At 39.6% G+C, this 13,465-nt stretch overlaps 2 protein-coding genes across 22 annotated transcripts in view; one reads left to right on the top strand and one right to left on the bottom strand.

The window, feature by feature from the left end:
• Window positions 1-11,918, top strand: part of Eml5 (EMAP like 5) — a 131,754-nt gene extending 119,836 nt beyond the window's left edge. For 4 of the 8 annotated variants that reach the window (XR_015622080.1, XR_015622079.1, XM_087554157.1 and 1 more), the window contains exons 35-42: window positions 1,484-1,598; window positions 3,711-3,899; window positions 4,047-4,219; window positions 5,984-6,146; window positions 6,584-6,687; window positions 7,299-7,452; window positions 8,056-8,156; window positions 8,388-9,750. Coding sequence is in view for 4 of the 8 variants with exons in the window: in XM_087554157.1 (XP_087410283.1) it covers window positions 1,484-1,598; window positions 3,711-3,899; window positions 4,047-4,219; window positions 5,984-6,146; window positions 6,584-6,687; window positions 7,299-7,452; window positions 8,056-8,156; window positions 8,388-8,424 (1,036 nt within the window). In the remaining 4 variants the exon portion in view is untranslated. 8 annotated transcript variants of the gene reach the window in all.
• The window catches only part of Zc3h14 (zinc finger CCCH type containing 14), a 37,728-nt gene continuing 35,435 nt past the window's right edge, over window positions 11,173-13,465 (bottom strand). For 9 of the 14 annotated variants that reach the window (XR_015621682.1, NR_197767.1, XR_015621681.1 and 6 more), the window contains 2 exons: window positions 13,238-13,433; window positions 11,173-12,367 (listed from right to left, as the gene is read on the bottom strand). Coding sequence is in view for 11 of the 14 variants with exons in the window: in NM_001434218.1 (NP_001421147.1) it covers window positions 12,361-12,367; window positions 13,238-13,433 (203 nt within the window). In the remaining 3 variants the exon portion in view is untranslated. Of the gene's footprint in view, window positions 12,368-13,237; window positions 13,437-13,465 lie in introns of all 14 variants that reach the window. The other 5 variants (NM_001434217.1, NM_001033951.2, NM_138920.2 and 2 more) reach the window with 1 other exon arrangement.

Raw genomic sequence — 13,465 nt, 5'->3', positions numbered from 1 at the left:
GCAAAGAAAGAGGTGGAAAGGCAAGCCTATTATGGAGGTAATAGAGGTGCACAAGTGGCCTGTGACCCCACACACACACTAAAAATTAGAGGGGGGTGGGGAGAAAGGAAGGAAGGAGGGAGGGTCTGGAGAGACAGCTCAGCAGTTATTAGCATGTACTCTTTGAGGAGGGCCTGAGTTCACACCTACACTCTTACACGCACAGACCCCTACACAGAGACATGCACGCACATAATTTAAGAATCTCTCAAAAGTCAAATTAATGCTGAGTGTGGTGGTGCACCTGGGAAGCAGTGGCAGGCAGATCTCTGAGTTCCAGGCCAGCCTTTCTAAACAAGGCAGTTGCCACAGTCACATAGTGTGACTGTCTCAGATACTGCTTCTTGCTCCCAAAAGATAAAATCCATTTGCTACCAGTGTAGTCATCTGCAAACTAGAAAATGACACACAGCAAATGCAAAGTACAGTCTCTCCCTGAAGGCTGGAGCCCAGTTCATGGAAAAGTATGTTTTCTTCTACAGCAAACAAAATGAAGGAATTAGTTTTCAGTTCTTTTTTTTTAAAGTATTTATTTTATTTTTTAAGATTTATTTATTATATATGAGTACACTGTCGCTGTCCTCAGACACACCAGAAGAGGGCATCAGATCTCCTTACAGATGGTTGTGAGCCACCATGTGGTTGCTGGGAATTGAACTCAGGACCTCTGGAAGAGCAGTCAGTGCTCTTAACCACTGAGCCATCTCTCCAGCCCTTTTCAGTTCTTTCGAGAGAAAATCCATGTCACTCTACTTTGTCCTTTATATAGTACTCCAAAAACAAGTACTTCCCACTCCACCTCACCTTCACTCATTCATAGCCTTTATGACGTTTCAGCAGGATAGCGTAGTAACTGTAGAAATGTGCTGTCCTTTGTCCCTTAGAGTAAATTCTGTGTCACAGCCTCTATCCTCTTTCTTGCTTTGCATTTTAGTTAACTTTCTAATGTTAAAAATGGTTTGGTTGGGCTGCTGTAATAGCAGGTTAAGATTTTACCATGCATGCATTTAGTGGGAATGAGTTTAATCCCCAGGTAAAGGGGGCAACAGATTCCAGAGTTGTCCTCCGACCTCCATATCACCCCATGGTATGTGCACATATACACAATCATTAGAAAATGTTCATTTTCTTAGTGGAGAGCTATTATGAGAAATGCACTGTAATGTATGGTGGACATTATGTTTACATAATTATGTAAAATTATGTTTGTGTCAGAAGAAAATGAGTATTTCACAAAATAAACTGAACTGAGTGTGTTGTGTGTGTGTATACATACATGTATTGAGTAAAATACAGTACACATCCTTAAATTGCCTGAAAATTTAGAATACTAGAAATTATAAATAAGGTGTTTAAAATACTCTGACAACTAAGTGTTTAAAATGAAAATTATTGTAGGGGTCTACTATAAATCCTTATTTGGGTTTTGTTTTCATATACCTAGGTCAAAGGAAGGAGGTGCGGTTAAACTGTGGGATCAGGAACTGCGGCGATGCCGGGCCTTCAGGCTTGAGACGGGACAAGTCACAGATTGTGTTCGGTCTGTGTGCAGAGGCAAAGTAAGGTGTTCCTTGAGCCAGTGCTCTGCAGCAGAAAATAGAGAGCAGCCGTGACCTCTCCGCTTTGTGACTTAGTGATACATAGGGTGCTGTTATTTGCTGCTTACTGATACTGAAAACTTGTGTCTAAACACTGCTTAAACCTCTGTATTGTCTTGAATCTGCTGATTGATCTATGGTAAGATAGGGTTGAAAATCCTCACCAATGACTGCTTTATTTATTCACTTTACATCCTGATTTCCCCCACCCCTCTTCTCCTCCCAGTCCTACATAAATCCTTTCCTCCAGTATGCCTCTCACTCATTTATATTTATCTACTCTATTCACCTTACATCCTGATACCCTCCTCTCCTCCCAGCCCCATGTTTAGAAATCCTTTCCCCCAATACCTCCTCCCCCTTTCCTCAGAAAAGGGAAAGCCTCCTTGGGTAGCACCCCATCCTGGGACATCCAGTTGCCACAGGCCTAAGTGCATCATCCTCTTCCACTGAGGCCCAACTAGGTAGTCCAGTTAGGAGAGGGGAATTCAGTGCAGACATCTGAGTCAGACGGCCTCTTTTATTTTTTTTAATTACTCATTTTTAATTAGAGCAGCTCTCTCCATGTATCTCCAGCAAGAGCAGATTTCCATGATTCTACTGGCTTAGCCTGAGGAATTCCTCCCTTAGAGACCTCCATTCCTGTGTGACCAGGAGCTTGATGTGCAATGCAGGAAAGAATGTCTGGGCAAGCCAGTGTGAATCAAACAGAACTGGTTGATTGAGAAGGGGACTCCCAGTCTTAGGATTGGAGAGTTTTTAATAGTACATTGCTCAACTTAGAACCAGGTTCAAGGTTAGGCAGAGCTGTTGTTTTAAGATGTGTTTGTTCTGTGTGTATGGGTGTTGTTACGTACATGTGTACTGTAAGCAGGCCTATAGATGTCAGAAGGTGAGTCTGATCCCCTGGAATTGTAGTTAGAGATGGTTGTGAGCTGTGAAACCAAACCTAGGTCCTCTAAGATCAGCAGGTGCCCTAAAGTGCCAAACATCTCCCTAGCCCCTTAAAGTTTCAAAATGAAAAATGTAAAGGTTTTTGAATGACCTGGTTTACTTCTCCTACATTTAAAAGTATCCCTTTGTACTGCTATTGTAAGGTGGCTTGTGAGATGCACTGTTTGTTAATGGGTGAGGGATGAATACTGATGAAGTTAAACTCAAAGATCACCCATTTTGGTCTTGCCTTTGCTTCCTAGGTGCTGGAATTAAAGACGTGCACTCATTAGTCATCTCAGCTGCTGTACACTCGAATTTAGCTGTCTCTCAGAAAAGGATTATTGTCTGTTTTTAGAAAGTCTTACTAGCTGGGCACCACCTTTAGTTTGAGGTCAGCCTGGTCTGAGTACCAGGACAGCCAAGGGGACACAGAGAATCCTCAACTCCCCCCCCCAATAAAAATAAATATAAAGGGGCGGGGGAGGAGAGAAAGAAGTCTTTCTGATGAACTGGAGCAGGGGTTTAAGTGCATCCAATTCTTGATTTGCAGTTAGAAAAAAATCAATCAGATGCCTGAAGGCTTTCTTTCCCTTAGTTTCCCCTACTCTGCTTCTCTTTAAAGCAACGAAATCCCATATGTCTCTGTGAAGACTGTCATGCACTTGGACGGTGTCTATAAATCAGATGTAGTGTTATCCTGTCTGTATACTGAAATCCCGGTTTAGTTTACTTTCAACTTTCTACTGTTGAGACAAGTTCTACTGTGTAGTCCACACTGGCCTGGAACTTGCAGTCATGCCTCAGCCTTCTGGGTGTTGCTATTACAGGTGGATGCCACCACACCTAGCAGTTCACTAACTTAAGTAAAAATTGGAATTCTTTCTCCCCGTGTCTCAGTGCACTTATTTTCCATTCTGGAGGTCCTAACATTATCGGAACTGTGACACTGAAGGGTGTAAGGCATCATAGAGTTGTCTCCAGCATAGACTACACTGTGTAGTAGCCTAGCGATGTTGCAGTTGTGTGGCTCTAGGAACAGAATCATTCCCATGAACTAATGATTGCTTTGCAACTAGATTAGATCAAAGCATGCAACTGTTGTATCGCATTAAATGTATTGGTCCCTTTGTATTTCAGGGCAAGATACTAGTTGGAACAAGGAATTCGGAAATAATTGAAGTTGGGGAGAAAAATGCAGCATGTAACATTTTAGTTAATGGTCATGTGGATGGACCAATCTGGGGACTAGCAACACATCCTTCCAGGGATTTCTTCCTTTCTGCTGCTGAAGATGGAACAGTGAGACTCTGGGACATTGCTGATAAAGTAGGTACAAACACTTCCTAACGAGAGGTTACAGTTTCTAAGAGGTGGAAATCCCCAACTGCTAGCATTAGCTTGATATTACTTGGAAGTCTGGGGGAAATTGATTTTGATTGTAACTGTTTCCTGTGACTCTTGGTTCTTATGCAGAAGATGCTAAACAAAGTGAATTTGGGACATGCTGCTCGGACAGTATGTTACAGCCCCGAAGGCGACATGGTGGCTATTGGAATGAAAAATGGAGAATTTATTATATTACTTGTGAGTTCTCTAAAAATATGGGGAAAGAAGAGAGACAGGCGATGTGCAATCCATGATATCAGGTTAGTCAACAAATGGAATAGATTTTCTAGTTGATTTTTACAGTGACCACTGTGAATATTTAAAAACTTGCTCATACATCCAGATTACGGGGACAGGCTAATACCTCATTTTTTTTTTTTTTCCGGAGCTGGGGACCGAACCCAGGGCCTTGCGCTTCCTAGGCAAGCGCTCTACCACTGAGCTAAATCCCCAACCCCCTAATACCTCATTTTTGCAGTGTGGCCTCATGCCTTTGAGGCAAATGCTCTGTTTCTTGAGCTACATCCCTAGTGCCTGTTCATCAGCTGCATGCTGGTGTGGCTATATTAATTCTCCTTGCTAAATTAAAAATCACTTATGATATCTTATGATACCAAGTATTAGACATGTGCAGTAAACTCGCTGTGCTGAGAACTATTTTGTACTGATACAAGAGATCCAGCAGCCATTAAGAAGTTTGAAAACCAAGGTTAAAGAGGCTTCACAGATCAACCACGGCCTTCCTCCCCATAGGCCTTCCCTGAATCTGCATTCCTGGTTCATTCATTTAGCCAATACCCTCTGAATATCTATTTCCCAGAATTAAAATTAACCAAGCCTTCTTTGAAAGATTACATTTATTGTATGAACATGTATATACATACAATAACTATGTAGGTATGCACATGCCACAGGGTGCCCAAGCGAAAGTCAGAGGACAACTTGCACAAGTTGGTTCTCTTTCTACCACATTCTGTCCCAGCACATTCTGAACTCAGCATGTCAGGCTTCCTAGCCATGCCTTTATCTGCGGCGTGGTCTCTGTGGCCTTTAACCCTCCCTTTCTTTATCCTTTGTTTCTTGGGGCTTAAACTGGTTTTTGTAGTAGCTACCCTTTCAAAACACTGTACAAATTGATAAGATTATTGGGTTCGGGTCTCTTAAAAATGGGTGTTTTCAGCTGTAAAACCCTTTTATACATCTTAAGAACTTAAGCATATAAAACTTTTTTTTGGGGGGGTTCTTTTTTTTTTTTTTTCGGAGCTGGGGACCGAACCCAGGGCCTTGTGCTTCCTAGGTAAGCGCTCTACCACTGAGCTAAATCCCCAGCCAAGCATATAAAACTTTTAACAGTGACTTTCCTTCACCCTTACATGTCTCTACATGCAACAGGACTTATGGGACATTTTTAACTCCTACTGCTTCTCATAACTGACAGGGAAGAACATTTGTATTTTAACTTTTAACAAATACTCCTCCAGCTTGAAGTCGTCATTTCACCCTGACAACCCAAGTGAGCTAATCTGGCTATTTGGATATTAAGACATCATTTTCCTGTCTTATGTAGTATATTAACTTAGGAATTCTGGGATTTTAATTTTTACAGTCTTTTTGAAGCTAGTCATAGTGGTACACACCTTTAATCCCTGCACTTGGGAAGCAGAGACAGATGGACCTCTAATTTTGAGGTTAGCATGGTCTATGGAACACACTGTAGGCCAGCCAGGAAGTATTACTCAGAGAAACTCAAAATAACAAAAAGATATCAAAACAGAAAGTTATTTTAAACTTAGAGTTGGAAGAAACACTTAATACATAGTCAGAATGTAAAAACCTTTACTAAATGTACTAAATGTTAATGGGCAAATAAAAATCTGCATGCTTGATCAGTTACCTTCTAGGTAACTTAAAGTTCTATCAAACAGAAATAGATTTTTAGTTGCTAGGGTTAAGTCTCCGATCTTAAAAACAAGCATACAACTTCATGGGCTCTAACACCTTCTTTTTACATTTTATGTGTTCAGATTTAGTCCAGATTCCCGGTATTTGGCAGTGGGTTCCAGTGAGAACTCGGTGGACTTTTATGACCTGACATTGGGTCCCACCCTTAACAGAATCAGCTACTGCAAAGACATTCCAAGCTTTGTCATTCAGATGGACTTCTCTGCAGATAGCAGACATCTCCAGGTAGGACATCAGTACTGCATCCAGTGTGTACACTTCCTTAGTGAACACACTGAATGCCCCAAGCAATATAGCACTCAACTCGTAGATGTTTTCTGTATTCTGTATCTCATTCTTTGTGAAGATAAACTTTACTACATATATATATACATACACATACATATATACATATTATAGGTTATGTATATAGTTATCATACCCATTAGAAAAGATTTTGTGCAAGTGATACCAACTCATCATTCAGGAGTAGCCCCAGATACTAGCCTTTTTTGCTGTGTTAGACCTTGGTACTGCTCATTCTATATGTGCCATGCTCACCTGCATCTCCTTTCCTATTGTTTTACTATGGTTTTGCATTCTCATGATAACACACAAAACTGTGTCTGCTGGTAGTACTTTGCCTTTGTCTAATAAATGCTTCCTCTCGTTTTTGAGGACAGGTTTCTAGTGGCTGCTATAAACGGCATGTCTATGAAGTGCCTTCAGGAAAACACCTTGTGGATCATGCTGCCATTGACAGGATCACGTGGGCTACCTGGACTAGGTAAACAACTTTTGAGGTTTGTTAGAAAGTTGGAAAATGTTGGCTAGGGAGGAAGCTCAGTAGCAGAGTGCTTTTCTATCACCAACATGTTTGAGCAGAAAGCAGGAAAACACAGCCTTAGGCATTGTGGCTCAAATTTTGTTGTCCTAGCATGTGGGAGGCAGAGAGAGTTGTTTCAGGTTCTAGGCAGGCTTGATTTACATAATGAAACTGAGGCTACTCAGGGATATATGGCAAGACCAGCTCAAAAACAAAAACAAACAAACAAAAACAAACCCAAAAACTAAACGTAGGTTAGCCTTATTTTTGAACTCTACAAGGGGACACATGAGTTTGTCATCCTATCTCAAATTCTTAGAGAACAATGGCATGCAGATTCTGGGACCCCTTCTGACTCAACAGTGTCCTATACTCTTATCAGTCAGTTTCCACGGCTCAACAAGTTCTTGAAAAGAACGTGTAATGACCTTGAAGACTTCAAGGCATTTTTACTTAACTGCCAACACTGATGTACACCTTTAACCTAGCACTGGGAAGGCAGAGCAATACAGTTTGTTTAGTGATTAAACTGTTTATGCTATCTATAGTGCATTTGTTTTCCCTCTATCTAGTATTCTAGGTGATGAAGTTATGGGAATCTGGTCCAGACATGCTGAGAAGGCAGATGTCACCTGTGCCTGTGTGTCTCACTCAGGAATCAGCCTTGTGACAGGAGATGACTTTGGCATGGTTAAATTATATGACTTTCCATGCCCAGAAAAATTTGTAAGTCTTTTTAGCATTTTGTATTACTTTAGTTGAATTTTAAATGAGTCACCCTTTTTTCAACCACGTATTTTATAACATTGCGGTTCTAACATGAAAATACTGCAATTTTTATTTCTAAGGGTTTCTTCAAACTTCCTTAATACCCAAAGTAAAATCTACTAGAAACAGATCTTTCAGGTTTGGCATGGTGGTACTCACCTTTGATCCCAGCACAGGAGAGGTGAAGCAGAGGGGCAAGGCAGGCAGGTGGATTTCTAAATTCAAGGATAGCCTAATAGTTAAGACCCTGTCTCAAAAAAACCAAAAATCCAAACCAAACCAAACCAAAACAAAACAAAAAAAGCAAACAAAAAACCCAAACCTTCCCCATAGTCTTTGGAAACTCGTAGGAAAGTTCTAATGAACTTTTATGAATCAAATCTATAATCAATTACAGATTCCAACACCCACCCCACATCCTTCACAGAAAAGAAGATAGTCCATGTTGTATGCAGACCTGTAAACTTTACAATAATCCCCACTCTGGTGATGAATCACAGTTTGTTATTGGAGTTTTTGTATAGGTAACTGCTAAGGGAGCTTTGTCTGTTTCCACTTTAGGCAAAACACAAGAGGTTCTTGGGTCATTCCCCTCATGTGACAAATATTCGATTTACCAGTGGTGATCGACATGTTGTCAGTGCTGGAGGCGATGACTGCAGGTCAGTACTTTGTCAGCCCAGGAAGAGCATGAGGACCTGGTACTAGTAAAGACTTAATAACTCTATATAGATGTGGCAATGAACACAGCTAGCATTTGTCAGAAGATAACTAGTAACTTCAAAGCCATTAACCTCATACAAGACCAAAAGGAGTTATTATAGATGTAGTTGGCAAAATCTTCTAAAAATCTAGAATGTGATGAAACTCCTTTCACTTTTTTCTGATTGCAGCTTGCTTGTCTGGAAATGTGTACACACGCCTCATTGAAAGTTACGATGCTGAGAAGACTAAACAAATCTCACCTCAAGAGAGCAGTTCCACGTCGGAAAAACCAAAACCAAACTGTGTGGTCAAGTGGTGCTAACTGAAGACTGTGACAGGGAGGGATGTCCAGAATCATCCACACAGCAGCAGACAGTTCAAAATGCTTGCTGTGCGTACCAACCCATAGTCCACACACTGCCAGATAATTACACTACAAGGAATGACTGAGCATTTGGTAAAGCCAACCTCCTCCTCTTACTGAGGGGTGTGGAATGGCAGACTTGCCCAGGAGATTTTTAGGGTACAGCAGTCTTTAAACAAACAAACAAACAAACAAACAAACAAAAAACCAACTTAATCTCACCTCTAATATTTCTTATTAAGGTTTGTTCAATGAAATATTTCATCCTTGTACAAGGAAAGAAATACCCAACCATCGCCCTAATCTGTTTCCAATTTTTTTTTTCGGAGCTGGGGACCGAACTCAGGGCCTTGCACTTGCTAGGCAAGCGCTCTACCACTGAGCTAAATCCCCAACCCCACAAAGATTTTTCTTAAGGGAACCTATATAAGCTTTCCTGGTAAATGTTTCCCATTCATTAATAAAGTACCCTCTGCAAAGGACACTTCTTATAGCCTGAATTAAGGAATAGATCCAAAGTCAGCAGTACATGAGTACTATATTTTCACTTTGAGCTGTCAATTTTTGTGTTTAGAAGCCATCTCTATAAAATTATGAATCACAATTATGGCCTCATTAATAAGAAAATGATACAATGAACTTCATTTCCAAGTGTACAGCTTTCTTAAGGTTCTGTGATAGTGAGAACACTTAACTGAAAGATAATACTGCATATTTAAAGGTATGATCTAACTAACAAACATTTGTTTATTGTGTAAACAAAAGCATTAAATTCATATACTAATAATACTGGGCATAAAAATTTATAGTTTTATATTGAGAAAAATTAATTAGATGTATGCCACCCTATAAGGCTATTTTCCAAAATGACTGACTCCAGGTTCATCTGAAGAACTCAGTCAGAGTCCTTCCACTTTAATGCTGCCAAAGACTGGGACTTCCTGTTTAAGATTTTGCTGTTTAGGCTGGCTAAGTTTCCTCAAGATGAAAAATCCAGTAGACTGCTGCATAAAGATTTATTTTTCTACATGTGAAGACACTGAGGATGCTCTACTGTTTCCACTTTTATTTTAATGCGAGTTACTGTTGTAGCATAGATTCCCACCCCCTCAGGCTTCTGGAACCCTGTTTGGTTTGTTATGTTTTCTATGGCTAAAAATATTGTGACTATTAAAACAAGAAATGAACATATCGCATCAAAGAAGTTTTGTCTAAGCAGTGCTTGGAGCATGGTTGGTTTTAAAGCTGAAGGCTGATGAAGAAATTGCAAGAAACTTAAAGCTTATGATAATTTTTTCCAATGCTCACATTGAATGGTCTGTCTAAATTTGGCCAAGTTTTAGAACGCACTTGTATTATATAAAATGGCAGTCAATAAATTAAAGAATTCCTATAAAAGAATACTTCAAATTTAAGCATCGTATATAGTTCTAGGGTTTTCCCTCTGGACAGTTTGTCAGCTTCTAGTTACAGAATATTTTTAATTCTGTAGAAGTCTGTAATGTTAAACAAGTAAACCATAAAGTAAAAATATCTTCCACTATTTCTGTCTTTCAAAGTGGCCAGCCTGGTAAGTCAGGTCTTTTGTCACTGCAATGGTCAGTTCTGTGACTAAAGACCAGGGGGTCAGGCTAACTTTTAAGTAGTCATCATCTGGCCACCTGTGGATTAGTCACCAACTGTGGAAAAGTTACCGAGTCAGAGAACCTGCCCTCTAGTTTTTAAACCCAGAAAATTATGGTGCGTTCCAGCAGTATGAGAATTTCTAGCCCAAGACTGCCACCAGCTATTGTGGTCCCACTTGTTTCCTATGTAATTGCATGCCACAGCACACAGTCTACTCCAGTGCTCTGCATCACCATCCTTCATGCCTACTTCTCTCTGGAAGACTCCTTATAGTGTTTCATTTAAAACAAGTAGTAACTGCTTTAGGGTTAGAGTAAGCTTGTCTATAACTCGTATAATTAAACAAACCATTAGGGTTAGGGCACATACAGCTCAGTGCTCACCTAGCATTCGTAAAGCCCTGGAGTCAACCTCTAGCACTACATATAAATGGGGCATGTCTACAATCCCAGGTGCAAGCATAGACTCAAATCCAAAATCATTCATGGCTCCATAGTGAATCTGAGGCTAACCTGCAGTACATGAGACCCTACCTTCAAAAACAAACCTTTTAAAATGTGTTTCCAGTCACTGTTTAATAACAGAAAACAATTAGGTTGTCACGTTATTTCCTTATAAAAAGCTAAACCATCTAAGCTCTTATTCCCCGTTTCTGGTTCTTTACTGGAAACATCTATACATATTCTTTTCGAAAGTGATAATTAAAGGCCTAGTTCCAGAAATTCACACAATTTCAAACAAAATTCTTCAGCTGAGAAGCAAAGCTGCAATGAACACCTTACATTCAATGCACTCACAGAATGAAGATTCACCATTCCACTTGAATCTATGCAGTAAGCAGCTTTAGACCCTTCTTTCTCTGCTGTTTCTGATCTTGACCCTCTGGGGTGAGCATGGTCAAGGCCAGCTTATCAAATGGTTGAATAACTAGCTAATACTTTTATCTTTCAATGGAAAGGCAATGACCACAGTAGAAGGCTGGCTTCACATTGTTAAACACAGACTTTTATAGATGTGACTTTATTGTATCTTAACAGTTAAATTTGGTCCTCAAAATGTTTGAACTTTTATTATCCCCTTTGCTAACCACCTTTTACACTTTAATTTTTAAAACAAGTTTTTGAAATCAGTTGTCTGTTATTTAATTCTAAAACATGACACATCTTGCCTTAACAGTTTCAAAACCACACATAAAACTCCATAATACAGTAGGCCAAGGTTCATCCTATTGTGAAGTTTACCCTTACTATCTCTGCAATTATATAGTTCTGTCATTTAAAATATACCACTTAAATCTCAACTTCTACATTTCAAGAATGATCTTTAGTAGTAACATAAGTATATTTTCTGTGGAGTTATTTCTGACAATATTTTTCAGAATATGGGAATATATATGTATATTTTTATTCTTGTGAGTTCAAAGTCTGTTTTCTGATACTTCCTGTACATATGCCTGTAAAACTTTTTGTATAATTTTGTGATAATGTAGTCCCTCCAAAACTATTTAAAAATTATAAGCTAATAGTAAATGGGAGCATTTCAAAGAATTGTTCATCCATTTTTGCATTGTCATTCCAACTATGTTTACCCTATATGACCATGTCACTACTTACTTTCAGAAAGGCACGGGACCTCAGTCCACTCTACCAAAGTAGCACTCAAAATTAAAAGTCTGTATTATTCTTCTCGGAGCAAATTCATTCAGACATTAAAAAGAAAATTTAAACTAGTTGTTCCAAAGCTGCCTCAGTTTCAAAGTCTGGCCACTGTTTCCACGCTGGGTTACAGACACTGCATTATCTTTGGGGAAAGTAAAAAGTGCTTCAGTTCTGAGGACACTGGCCCTCCCACAGCACCACAGCCCTAAGCTGCAGCACCATTACCAAAAATGATGTTCAACAGCAATGTACAAACATGCCGCAGTGTTTAATAGAATTGGCTTTTCTTTAAACTGTCTTTTTCATAGTCAAAACGAACAAACAAAAAAGGTTGAAACCACTTAATAAACTTACAAATTTGAAAAATTAGACACTTCAGTTGGGCAGTAAAATTCATATTATGAAAGCAATATATTCTAAATTTCAAAGACGTGACAAGTTCTGTAGAACATCTCTCATCAGAAGACGGAAGCTTTCAAACTGCATGATCTTCTGCCAGGTAGGACTAGGGCATCATTCACTGAATAAAACCAAAATTTTTTAAATTAACTGCTTTGCATATAAATACTATACATTAGTTAAGAAGTTTTGTCTTTAAATAATTCAATTATGTAAAGCAGATAAAAGGTAGTAAATTATGCAATTTAACTTCTAGGCCACAGTAAAAAATTCCGACAACTTCAGTCTAAGAAAACTTGACTGGGGATTCCTTTTTTTTTTTAATGTATGTGTGAGCAAACATGTGGAACCCAGAGGTCAACTTCAAATGCCAGACTACCTAGCACCCTTTTAAATTCAGGGACTCTCATTGGCCAGGAACTCAACAAGAGGGTTGGAGTGGCTGGCCAGCAGACCCCAAGGATCTGCCTTGCCAGCTCTGGCAACATACTAAGAATACATACTAAGATGCCCCACATTTTTACATGGGTTCTGGGGTTCAAATTTCAGATCCTCAAGCTTGTGAGGCAAGCACTTTAGAGACCAAGCAGTCTCCTCGTCCCTGACTTGAGACTAATTGGTGTGTTCAGTACACACAGACAATCCAGCTGGCCTTGGCGTTACATTTGTACTGTTTATTCTCTCAAGTTTTAGTCAGGCTGAAGGCTGGAGCTAGAGGCTGCCCAGTATGCATTAGGCTCTGGTTTCAATAATTAGTGCCACAAAATCAGAACCCATCTGGAGATTATGTGGTGGAAAAAGTCATCACTGGATAAATTTGGTTTGTGCAGTAAATCATTTTTGCTAAGGGATTTTTTAAATTAATTTTAAAGGAACAGGGGAAGAAACAAAATTCAATTTCCCTCAGATTTGTGTGCTTATCACCTAAACAATGTAGACAGTAGGATGTAATTCTAACATTAGAGTTTTAAAAACTAACCTAAATCCTCACCTGGTTTGAGGTCGAATCCATTTCAAGGCATGTCTTGGTGGCACAGTAATAGTGGGGTGATAAAACGTACAGTCTGGTCTTGTACACTGGGTATTAAACCTACAGTGTTTGGGGTGGTAGAAGGGACACTCCATTTTCTTACAGGCAGGGAAGTAACGGCAGAGCTGGCCATTAGAAGATGGCGCTGGTGACGACACTGCTGACAAGAATCGGAATGAACAATGCTCA

The sequence above is a fragment of the Rattus norvegicus genome, chromosome 6 (genome assembly GCF_021556685.1).
Source record: "Rattus norvegicus strain SHRSP/BbbUtx chromosome 6, alternate assembly SHRSP_T2T, whole genome shotgun sequence".
In the NCBI taxonomy this organism is placed as follows: Eukaryota; Metazoa; Chordata; class Mammalia; order Rodentia; family Muridae; genus Rattus; species Rattus norvegicus.
This window is presented reverse-complemented; position numbering and strand designations above follow the sequence as displayed.